Below are 12,290 nucleotides of genomic sequence, written 5' to 3'. Positions count from 1 at the left end.
GAAGGCGCGCGGCGGCGCTAGTGCGTCGAGTCCGCTCCGCGCGGCGCTTCGCCAGCGAGCACGCGGAACTCGACCGACCGCATTTTGAGACGGAACAATTAGAGCAAATTCATTCCAAAGTCTCGCCGGTTTGCTGACGCGGGTGGGGGCATTTCGCAAGAGTCGATTTGCCCTTTCGTCGTCGTCGTCATCACCAGATGCGACGCGTTACGTACGGTCATCGTCCTCGTCGTGTTCATTAGCGTCGAAAAAGAAAGCTGAGCAACCGTGTCAACAAAGCTTCCACTCAGTTCCCCCGTCAGCTCACGTGGCGCTTTCGAAAGAATGAGAAAAAGTTTTTGCTCGGACACCAAGTCAAACGCTGCAGGGGCTTACCTGGGGCTACGCGGATTTCTGACAGGGCTCCAGCCCCGCCCCCCCCACCCCGCCCCCGCGTTTAGTCCATCCCATCCCGCTGACTCGGACCCCCCTGGCTCCCTGGTCTGAAGCCAACAGTCCAGAACCCCCTGGTCTGAAATCGTAGCGCACTTGATTTTGGAGTCAGCCAGTCCTCCATCGAGTGTCTCCAGTGGGTCCCGAATGCCGCCTCTTGCCTGGCAGGCCCTCTTATAAAAAAGTACCCGAGAAATGCGCTTGAGTTGAGTTGAGAAGTGTGGGAAGTGTTTTGTGCCTCTGCTCCGTTCCGTCCCGCTAAGCCCCTCTCGCTGTTTTCTCCCCCCCCCCCGCCAGGTACACGCTGAGGACGGTGGCGCCTCGGTGCTACCAAACTGTCGACTTCTTTGGCCAGTGCAACTGAGCTGCCGCTCCGCTGCCCTGTCTGCCCCCCCCCCTTCCGAAGAAACCAACTCTCACTTTTGATCGCCCCTCTCTCGGCTCACTCATATCCAATGATTGATTTCCGTTTTGTTTTTTTTTTTTTTCATACCGGCGCCACCTGCGGCCATGCTTTTGACCACGTCGGCAACGATGCCTTCGCCGAACCGTTGTAAGCCTGTTGAACGAATCACAATGAATCAATAAAGTCCCTGACCATTGACACCCTCGTTTGGAAACTTTTTGACTGACGTTTGACAATAGAGAAATGGAAAAAGAAACACAGGTGGCTGTCATTGAGGAAGTCGAGAAGGAACACACCTTGCCGGAGAATGCTTTTGTTGCGCGCATCAAATTAAAATGTTTTTTTTTTTTTCCCTTCCGCAACCCTCCGCGCCGTGCCATTTTCGGATGACTCGGAGCAGGAAATGAATTTGAGCGTGTGGCCGCACGTTGAAAAAAAAAAAATCAATAACTGGTGTTGCTCCCTTCGTTGGGCGCGAGGAAAATCTGGACTCGGCGGACGCACGCCTCGTGCCGAATCGATCAACTTCACGTCGAACCGAGTCACTGACCAAGGATCGCGTGCAGAATTAACTCCGTGACGACAACAACAACGAAAAAAAAAAAAAAAACCAACGGGAGCCAGAATGAGCCAAAACCCAATCGGGCACCCGCAGCGGCGATTCTCAACAGGTGGGCCGGGAGCCAAAATGGCGTCGCTGACCTCGTTCAGGCTTGCGTCGCGGACAGCCAGAAGGAAAAACCGACACGGGTCCTTATTTCGGTTGTCTTTATTTTTTGTCTGCTCGCGTACAGCGGCCCCACAACGGGACACATCCAATGTTCTTGGGCCACCGTTTCACTCTGCGAACAAATACGGCGCGGCTGTGTGGCCCTACTTTTTGGCGGTGCACGAAACTCATTTGAAACGGCTTTTGAAGGTCTGGCACACAGCAGGTGACGCTTGGCTACGTCACCTGCGTGCCGCTCGCGACTTTGTTCCGGGCCCTCGCGGAGACGCCACAGGCACGCACTTTTGACTGCGGTCCAAGAGAGCGGTGTGGGGGGGCGGGAAATGACGAATAAGGATGTAGAAAGTGCAAAAATACAAACAGGTTTGTCGACAATCACTGTCCCAACACACAAATAGACTGCAAGTGAAAGAGACACAAACAAGGCTGCCGTGACACAAGCGACACTGCGACTTGGTGAGAATTTGTCTGTTTTCTTCGGGTCGTCGTTGTCGTCCTGCTCGGGAGCCTCGGCGTGGGTGAGAGTGTGTGTGTGTGTGTCGGGGGCGGGGGGGGGGGCAGTCTACTCACCGGTTACATTGATCGCTCGGTGAGTCCTCGGGTCCGATTCGCACGCCGCCGGCCTCGCTGCTGACTGCGCCTTGTTGCTTCTGGACTGGTCACGGCCAATTTTTTATTTTATTTTATTTTATTTTTTTTCCCCCCACCACACGTGCGGCATCGACGCTCGCGATGCGTTTTTTTTTTTTTTTTTTTTTCATGTGTAAACAATAGGAAGGTATTGTGATCTTTGGTGCAAATAATATTGGCCCCTGTTCTCCAATCGGATGGCGATGAGCATCCGATGGGTCAACGTTTGACAAAAAAAAAACGATACGATTCCACCTGAATTGATTGCACTTTTTTTTTTTTTTTCTTTCCCATTCTGCACTTCCGGTGCCATTGTCACAAGGAGAGCACCTTTTCAGTTCGGTCGCAAATGAGCATTGGTGGAAAATAAAACCCCACGGCATCCTATGAACAGTGAAAGTCCAATTTGAAGAAAATTGCGTTTCGATGGAATAATGCGAACACTAAAAACGGCAGACTCCCGAGGAAAAAAATAAGTCACTTCGGTCTTTAGCAGATACGACGTTTTATGTGCTCGTTTGTCCGTATGAGCTTGGGGATCTCCGATCGGCACCTTTCGTAGAAGCCGAAAGATAGGGACGGAAGGTGCGGGCGACTTTGGACACCGGAACCTTTGACGTCACCGTGACGCAACTCCCGGTCCGGTGACTTCCACCGCAGACGAATTCAACGGACGTCTTCGTGGTTGTTTCTTCTACGGTCCCATTTTCCCAGCAAACACTTTTCTCTGGCACTCGCGGTGGGGGTCGGGCTAAACGCCCCCCCCCCCCACACACACACACACACACACTTGCCCTAACTATAGCGCCGCCTTCGTCCTGGCCCTCACCTTACCTTGGCGTCATAAAAGAGGAACAGTCCAATGCATGTAATTCTCACCATTATTGATGGTCCACTAACACCAAATCTGGAAAACACAAAGCCCTGCCAGTTATTAAGAATAATGAAGAAAAAAAAAAAATTGTGCTGCCTTAGCAAATTTTCACTGAACAAGTTCATCTAGTTAATTGCATTTCTTCGAAAATAATGAGGGGGGAAAAAGTTTTTAAAAATCAGGTATTTCAAATTTAGAAATGTGCATAAAAACAATAGATTAATGGGTGAGAATAGTAAGCAGTTATTGCTCATCACTGTACGTGAAAGGAAGAAATTCCAGAGGTGCGAATCAAATAATCAAAGAGGATATCCTTCAGGATCCTCTGCAGAAAACCGACATGAGGTTGACAAAACGCAATTTCGGCATGAATGAAATAATTCCGCGCTTAATTTATGATCTGCTGGAGCAGAACTGTACTTCGTCTCGGGGTCAAATTTGGATGCTTTGCCGGAGAGCGTGAAGAGATGTTCCACCTTTCATGGTCATGAATTCAGGTTTTCATTATTACGTAGTACAAATGAAACTAATTGGATTATGCTGTATTTGCATCGCCAAATTCCATCATATGTATACTTTGTATCATAGGTTTGTGCCTTTACATTGACACACAAATGGTTTTAGCCTTTTTTGTGTATAAACAATGTTAGACCTTTGGTTATATCAGAATGTGACATGTATTTAACTCCTAATGGGTTTTTTTTTTTTCTTTCGCAGGGTTACTTTTTGCTATTTGAGTCCATGTTGGACTCCGTCTTGGTTGCCAGAGACCTCTATTTGGAAGATGGTGGTTCAGGTAGACCTTCCATTCTCTCTTGATCGCCATCATCAGCAATACATACAGTCATTCTCGAATTTGCACCACAAATCGCTAATCGTTTTGACGGCAGCGAATTAGTTCTTTATGGTTTGAAAAGTTCTGCTTCTAACTCCAGAAAATGTATTCTTTTTAGTTTAAAACTGCTTACCTTAACTAGAATCTCGCGTCATGTTGTGACCACAGCTTCAAATAGCAAGTTTCGGCGGATGGTAAACAATAGGAAGTTATTGTGATCTTTGGTGCAAATAATATTGGCCCCTGTTCTCCAATCGGATGGCGATGAGCATCCGATGGGTCAACGTTTGACAAAAAAAAAACGATACGATTCCACCTGAATTGATTGCACTTTTTTTTTTTTTTTCTTTCCCATTCTGCACTTCCGGTGCCATTGTCACAAGGAGAGCACCTTTTCAGTTCGGTCGCAAATGAGCATTGGTGGAAAATAAAACCCCACGGCATCCTATGAACAGTGAAAGTCCAATTTGAAGAAAATTGCGTTTCGATGGAATAATGCGAACACTAAAAACGGCAGACTCCCGAGGAAAAAAATAAGTCACTTCGGTCTTTAGCAGATACGACGTTTTATGTGCTCGTTTGTCCGTATGAGCTTTTGGGGATCTCCGATCGGCACCTTTCGTAGAAGCCGAAAGATAGGGACGGAAGGTGCGGGCGACTTTGGACACCGGAACCTTTGACGTCACCGTGACGCAACTCCCGGTCCGGTGACGGGCGAACCCCCCCCCCCCCCCCCACACACACACACACACACACACACTTGCCCTAACTATAGCGCCGCCTTCTCTTCCGGGTTCTTCCCCCGCCGGTCTTACGTCACACGCGCGCCGGTGCTCCGATGATTTGCGACTCCCCGGAAGACCAGAATGACGTCTGAGCGGCCAAGGTGATGAGGGCCCCCCCCCCCCACACACACACACACACACACTTGCCCTAACTATAGCGCCGCCTTCTCTTCCGGGTTCTTCCCCCGCCGGTCTTACGTCACACGCGCGCCGGTGCTCCGATGATTTGCGACTCCCCGGAAGACCAGAATGACGTCTGAGCGGCCAAGGTGATGAGGGGAGAATTGCAAAGGGCAATCTCTGGACTGCAACCGCTGGGTGCGGGACCGGGGGGGGGGGAGGGGTCTTCAACCCCCAGTGACTATTCATCTCCACTCGTATTGAGCACATTTGATTGGGTGTGTGGGAGCGGCCCTTCTTGGCGGGAGGCGGCCAGAGCTGCGATACCGAGAAAAGGGACCCGCTTGGAGTTTCGGGCAGCCGTCCCCAGTGCTAAGGATGGCCACCGCGGGGGGCCCCCGGTTCATGACCGCCGCCGGACACGCGGCTGCAGTGTCCTCGAAGCGCTCCGCGGGCGCCCTGTTGTTGCGCGGTCTACGTGTTGTGTGGAGATGTTTCTCGATCAGAGAGAGGACCGTGACCCGAGTCTCCAGTGACCGGCAGGAGTGTGGCGGGATGTTGAAATTGTGTCCGAGCGCGCTGTGGCCGGGGGAAGCGCAAACTCGAATGTCAACAAACAGCTGCAGTTTCCGGCAGCCGTTTGTTCACCCGTTGCCCAGTAATCCGCGTACGGAAGGAAAGATCGAGAGATGTAGCCCTCTCTCTTGCTTGATCTTACTTCCTTTTCATGTCGGCTGTCACGCCTCTCCATAACTCCTCCATTCCATGCCGACCGGACGTCAGCCGGCTCCTCGTTTGGGGCTCCATTGGTTGACACATCAAGTACAATTCGGTGACAACGCTAGCGTCGATGTCGTCACCGTTTCGAGTCTTCATTGGGGTTCACGTCTCTCTGCGGCGGCGGCCCACGACTCCGTGACGTTTGTCTGGACCACATGAATGAATTAAGCCAGACACTCACCGGCCATTTCCTCACCCAGGCTGGGGTCCAGGAGGTTCCCCTCACTTTCTGATCCTCAAATCCTTCCGGTCACTGGATGAGCGTAAACTGGTTGGTTGCTTTGTTTTCGTCAAGCATATTTTTCGCAATTCTCGGCACTCTTTCATTTCGGACCCTTTTATTTTGTTCTCCTAGCCAGTCCTGACATGAGGTTAAAGTGGATGATGCTGCTGCTGGTCCTGGCGGTTCTGGTGCCAAGCCTGTCCCAGAGCCGCATGATCACCAGATGTGAACTCAAGAGTAGACTCGAAGAGGCCATCAAGCTACCTGTTGGCCTCGAAAGGTTCAAAGAGAGTCTCTTGTCAGTCGGTGAGAAATCTCATCAATTGCTACCCACAGCTTTGAAAACAAACAAAGTTTGGACACAAACATATGCTTCGGATAACGTTGTCTTCATGCTTTGCAGTAATATGTGAATTGGAGCGAATGTCAAATCTGAACACCAGCATGGTCAGGACGACCATGCTGGTCTCCCCTGACTCGACAACCACCACCACAAAAGCCCCTGCACCTGCAGCATCGACCAACACCACAAGAGCCCCTGCAGCTCAAGAAACAACTACCACCACAACAGCCCCTGCACCTCAAGAATCTACCAACACGACAGCAGCCCCTGCACCTCAAGAAACAACTCCCACCACAACAGCCCCTGCACCTCAAGAATCTACCAACACGACAGCAGCCCCTGCACCTCAAGAAACAACTCCCACCACAACAGCCCCTGCACCTCAAGAATCTACCAACACGACAGCAGCCCCTGCACCTCAAGAAACAACTCCCACCACAACAGCCCCTGCACCTCAAGAATCTACCAACACGACAGCAGCCCCTGCACCTCAAGAAACAACTCCCACCACAACAGCCCCTGCACCTCAAGAATCTACCAACACGACAGCAGCCCCTGCACCTCAAGAAACAACTCCCACCACAACAGCCCCTGCACCTCAAGAATCTACCAACACGACAGCAGCCCCTGCACCTCAAGAAACAACTCCCACCACAACAGCCCCTGCACCTCAAGAATCTACCAACACGACAGCAGCCCCTGCACCTCAAGAAACAACTCCCACCACAACAGCCCCTGCACCTCAAGAATCTACCAACACGACAGCAGCCCCTGCACCTCAAGAAACAACTCCCACCACAACAGCCCCTGCACCTCAAGAATCTACCAACACGACAGCAGCCCCTGCACCTCAAGAAACAACTCCCACCACAACAGCCCCTGCACCTCAAGAATCTACCAACACGACAGCAGCCCCTGCACCTCAAGAAACAACTCCCACCACAACAGCCCCTGCACCTCAAGAATCTACCAACACGACAGCAGCCCCTGCACCTCAAGAAACAACTCCCACCACAACAGCCCCTGCACCTCAAGAATCTACCAACACGACAGCAGCCCCTGCACCTCAAGAAACAACTCCCACCACAACAGCCCCTGCACCTCAAGAATCTACCAACACGACAGCAGCCCCTGCACCTCAAGAAACAACTCCCACCACAACAGCCCCTGCACCTCAAGAATCTACCAACACGACAGCAGCCCCTGCACCTCAAGAAACAACTCCCACCACAACAGCCCCTGCACCTCAAGAATCTACCAACACGACAGCAGCCCCTGCACCTCAAGAAACAACTCCCACCACAACAGCCCCTGCACCTCAAGAATCTACCAACACGACAGCAGCCCCTGCACCTCAAGAAACAACTACCACCACAGCAGCCCCTGCACCTCCAGCACCTACCAACTCCACAACAGCCCCTGCACCTCAAGAAACAACTACCACCACAACAGCCCCCGCACCTCAAGAAACAACTACCACCACAACAGCCCCTGCACCTCCAGCATCGACCAACGCCACAACAGCCCCATCGGCACCAACAAACAGCACAACTGTGCCTGTAAACAGCTCAATACAATTTCCTGATGCGGAGGTCGTCCAGATAGAACGGCAGGTCGAGATAGAGGCACTGAAGAGACACGTAGATGGATTGTGGACCTCAGAAGAGGAGGCCACAGGAGGCGCACGCCGGCGGCGACGCCAGGTCCCCGAGGCGGCCATGGCAAATCCGCGGTCTTCCCCCACTTATTACGGAGTCTTCCAGCTGTCTGACAAAAAATTCTGCTTTTCAAGTGATCCTTGGACGGACAACTTCTGCATTACATCCTGCAGCGGTGAGTCATCTCGTCTACTTTACATTGACACCCGACAAATAGTAAAGGCCGCTGCTCACCGAGTGACTCGGCCAAATGTGATTGAAGTGGTTCTTCCTTGCGCTTGACCAGCAAGAAGCATTTTAAATGCCAGAAAAGCCCGTGACCGCCAGGTGGTCTCTTTTGAAAACGAGATGTGGAAGCCCACACATCAGCCACTTACAGCAGCGGCGCTCGGTATGCGGTGGGCCAGATAGAGAGGGTGACAAATGCGGTCACCTGGGAGCGCCTCAGAGTCGACCCGCTGCTCCTCCTCATCGAGAGGAGTCACAACAAGTGCTAGGATGCCTCCCTGATACTTCCCCGGTGGGGTGCTCTGGACACATACCGCCAGGAGGAGGCCGCGGGGAAAAGCTCCTCCGGACCCCCCTCGAAAAGGTGGCTTGAGAGAGTGATGTCTGGCCTTCTTTGCTCAGGCTGCTGCCCTTGAGAGCCGACCCTGGAGAACCACGAGAAAACGAACTGAATGCGCCCAGAGCTTTGACTGACGTTATTCATCATAAAATAGAGATATTAATAATAAATTCATATCTCGATAGCGCCGAGGCGGCCCTGAGAGACGTCGAGGTCTCGGAGCCACCCTGCCGGCCGGGTCGCCCGATGGCTGGCTGGTTGGCCCTCAGCTTCCGCAAAAACATTCGTCCCCGCGCGGTGAAGCAACTCAGGGGACAGGGAAGGTTTGGGTGCCGCGCCAGTTCAAATCCCAAATGGTGGCTCGGGAGTGCGGCGAATTTGGGTCCTCAAATTTCTCAACGCTGCGCCTCAAAATAGGAAGAGGTTGCACCGGTACGACCGGTCTTCCGTGCGAGGGCGGATCTTCTGCGCGCATGTGCATGTGCATGTGCATGTGCGTGGGTCAGATATCAACAGTGTTCCTCTCCACAACTTTGCAGTTGCAAAGACTAGCGTGAGTGGTCCATTCAAAGAACTGCAATTTTGTCTCCCAAAACACAAAGATAAAAATACGAGGCAGGCAAAAGATTGGGTGCAGCCTCCTTCCGTGTTGGTGCACCGGAGGAAAAGAATTTGCCGCATCGGTGCGACCAGCTGGCCTCTTCCCGGGCTTTTAATTGGGATCGTGACGCGGCGTCAACCCCACAAGGAAAGAATCTTCTGTCGTCCCGTGGTTGTTCTGTCGCGTGGCGGGCCGGGGCCGTCGCTCGCGACTCCACCACTAATATGCCGCCTTCAAACGAGAGGGGCGTTTGGGCTCCTTTCTGACGAATGACAGCAAGAGTCCGTCACGGTGTTCGGCAGGCGGATGCAAAGTCCGTCAGCAAATTTCCCATACGGGTCGTTTCGCAAAAGGTGATTCGCCGATCGGTCGCCACGCGTCAACCGCGTGTTTCTGCGCATTCAACAAGCTTTGCTCTTCCCCTTCCAGCGTTCATCGATGACGACATTACCAATGACGTGGACTGCTTTGTGAAAACTCAGTCCTGGATGTAAGTGACCGCCATGCCCGCTCTTCATTTCGCGATGCATCATACTCGATGCGGATTTAAGAACAGACGATATTAGGACTCAAGTATTGGAAAGCCGACAGGAAGTCAAAAGTGAAGACACGGAGTTAAAAAAAGAAAAAAACGGCTTGATGGTTGTTGGCTGCCAAAGAAAGCTTCTGCATCCGACTGTGTGCGCCAACGGCGGTTCATGTGGTGACATTTTAAAATCACGATGGCAGGTCACGACCTCCTTTCGATATTATTTACTCCCGGTGTGGAGTTTGCATGTTTTCCCCGGGCCTGCGTGGGTTTTCTCCGGGTCCGCCGGTTTCCTCCCACACGTTCCCAAAACGTGCACGACAGGCTGACTGAACGCTCAAAAATCGTCCCCCAGTGTGAGTGTGAGCACGGATGGTTGTTCTTCTGTGTGTGCCATGCGACTGGCTGGTAACCGGTTCAGGGTGTCCCCCGCCTACTGCCCCAAGACGGCCGGGATAGGCTCCGGTACCCCCCACCCCCGCGACCACCCTCCAAAGCAATCCAAGCTCCGGTGGCTCGACGGACTCGAAGTGCTGCGTCCAGAAACTTTTGTCCGCGTGAAGTATTTGCCGTTGAAGAATTTTTTTTGCTCTTGTCCAACCAACAGGAATTTATTCCGGACGGCCAGCAGCGAGTGTTTCCAGGTCAGCAACTACTTTGATGGCTGCAATTGAACAACGCGGCACCTTTTTGCTAGCTTGACGCTGCATAAACACCAACGAGCGAGCGTCTTTGGCCGGGGGCGTGCTGAGGCGGACTGGATTTTTTGCGGTCTCGTTCCTTTCCTTCCGCGTGCTTCCTCAATAAAAATGCACGGCAGATTCCCACCAATGGAGTGCTTTTCTTTCTCTCGAATCGCCAACGACATCCCGGAGGCTGTACCGATACCCATTCGAGTGCTGTCCGGAAGTCGGGTGTTTCGGACCGAGACACCAGACAGAAGGTATGCGCGCTCACGCTCCGCGTACAAACATGTCGACATTCGCGCGTCCTTCGCTCCAAACACTCCCGCCACCGCACACCCAGACAGACACGGCAAGGCCGGCGCTCCTTTCTTTTGTCTTGGCTTGTTGTTGTACTCGAGCGGCTACATAGCTGACTAATCGTTGCCGCCACTGAATGATTTTCTTTTCCGCGGGGACGTCCGTCACGTCGACGAGTTCTCACAACGATGTGCAAAGCGTCTTGGGCATGGAGGAGGCACGGCTTCGTGGTCGAGTTGGTCGTCTCCCGGCCCAGAGGTCGGTGGGGGTCGATCCCTGGTCTTGTTGAAGCGCCCTTCAATGCGATCCTGACCCCGGTCGCTCCTGATTGCTCCGTCATCCGTCGGTAAAAACGAGGTGTCAAACGCTAAGAGTGGAAAAGCGCCATATGAAGTGACAGCCCACGTGCCATTTTGGCGTCCGAACGTCAGTCCCGCTAGGCTCGGTCTGCTGACCTCAGAGCCCGACCGACTTCAGCGTTCGGAATGAGCCGCGCCTCTTTTGAGAGAGTCCAGTCGGAAGACTGTTTTGGTCATCAAGTCTCACCGCAGGTTAAAGCGTGGATGAGTTCCTCCGCTTGGTGCGTGCAGGCCTTCGATCTGGAGATGTTTTTCAGCAGTTTGAGGAATTGATTTGATATCACGCATGTATTCACGTATTGATATTGAAAGTTATTATTTTGGTCCTGCATTTGGTTAGAAAGCGTGTGTGTGTGGTCCAATGCCCCCCCCCCCCCACCCGCCTCCCAATAGTTGTGATGAAAACAAGTGCCCGCCCCAGCATTTATGTTCCCCATCACTGACTTAAATCTATGTCTAAGTTTTGCCAGTTAGTTGTGTTTTGAAAAAAAAAAAAAAAATCGCTCTCAAACTGTATGCGTTCGTAGATGGCTTTTTAATCGTCCTTCACTTCAATGGAAGGAAATGCGGTGGTGGCCAACCCTTATTGGGCCATGGCACAATTTTTTTTTTTTTTTAAATTCGAAAAATGGCACAGCACACGAGCAAAGAATATTCTCACCAAAAGAGGATTCATATGTCCATTTCCTACTTTGTGCCATCTATGAGATGCTCCCTTTTGCTATTTTTTTTTCTGTCCCCATAAGTCGCTGGCATAGATAGATGGACAAAGATTTGTTATGAATACAGTCGTTGGTTTTCTCTCATCGTTCGAGTTGTTCGGTGTCCGATTTTCAGGCGGGAAGTGGCGCGATTTGTCCTTTTTGTGCCTTTTTTGCTTTCCGTAGTCCTCTCAGTCCGGAAGTGCCGCGTCGCGTTGCATGCTGGGGAAGCGCGTTGTGTTTTGTCCGCCAGCTTTCTCGCTCCGAAATCCTTGACGGTAAGTCTTTCAACTTTGATCCGATCCAGGTCCGTTTCGTTGTCGACGATTTCTTTGGGTTGCTTTCCAGTGCCGGTTTTTTGCTTTTTTTTTTTTTGCCGTTGTCTTTGTTGGCTTCTTTCTTCCCTCGCTCGCCTCCATTTTGTGTCGAACCACCACCACAACAACAGTCTCGTCCAGTCACTGGCACGGTGAGAAAAACCTCAACGAGGTGGTTTTTGAGCAAGTCCAATGAAAGCCTTTTTGGGCTCTTCGGGTTCGCCGCTCGAATCAGAAACGGGACCTCGATTCAAATCGCCAGGGCAGAAACGTTTTCAAACAGGAAATGGATGCGGATCGATTCGGTCACACCGGAAGATGGCCGCCCCAAACCCGAGAGAGTCTTTCCCGTTTGAGGGTGTGGGATTCCGCGAATTTTGGACCTTTCAAAAAAAAAAAAAAAATCGAGGACTCTC

The 12,290-nt window shown here is 52.0% G+C and overlaps 2 protein-coding genes and 1 long non-coding RNA gene across 6 annotated transcripts in view; all 3 read left to right on the top strand.

Annotated features, from left to right (window-relative positions):
* The window catches only part of LOC109527664 (uncharacterized), a 14,711-nt gene extending 4,364 nt beyond the window's left edge, over positions 1 to 10,347 (top strand). For both annotated transcript variants that reach the window (XM_019889697.1, XM_019889698.1), the window contains exons 4-5: positions 9,415 to 9,475; positions 10,122 to 10,347. In XM_019889697.1, coding sequence (XP_019745256.1) covers positions 9,415 to 9,475; positions 10,122 to 10,188 — 128 coding nt within the window. In that variant the 3' untranslated portion in view covers positions 10,189 to 10,347. The remainder of the gene's footprint in view (positions 1 to 9,414; positions 9,476 to 10,121) is intronic.
* On the top strand, positions 2,005 to 6,403 carry LOC109527665 (uncharacterized). Of its 3 annotated transcripts, none has more exons than XR_002170563.1 (4): positions 2,005 to 2,086; positions 5,793 to 5,863; positions 5,948 to 6,121; positions 6,219 to 6,403. It is a non-coding gene; the product is annotated as an uncharacterized LOC109527665 (long non-coding RNA). The 3 variants fall into 3 exon arrangements; XR_002170564.1 differs by having other exon boundaries at positions 2,009 to 2,024; XR_002170565.1 differs by having other exon boundaries at positions 2,068 to 2,082.
* A 1,333-nt stretch (positions 10,348 to 11,680) lies between the features above and the next one.
* Positions 11,681 to 12,290, top strand: part of esf1 (ESF1, nucleolar pre-rRNA processing protein, homolog (S. cerevisiae)) — a 6,832-nt gene continuing 6,222 nt past the window's right edge. The window contains 1 exon segment of the mRNA XM_019889633.1: positions 11,681 to 11,835. The gene's annotated coding sequence lies outside the window, so the exon portion shown is untranslated.

This window comes from Hippocampus comes, unplaced genomic scaffold (assembly GCF_001891065.2).
Source record: "Hippocampus comes isolate QL1 unplaced genomic scaffold, H_comes_QL1_v1.1 scaffold301, whole genome shotgun sequence".
Lineage (NCBI taxonomy): Eukaryota > Metazoa > Chordata > Actinopteri > Syngnathiformes > Syngnathidae > Hippocampus > Hippocampus comes.
The sequence above is the reverse complement of the archived record's forward strand: the minus strand, read 5'-3'. Positions and strand labels throughout refer to the sequence as shown.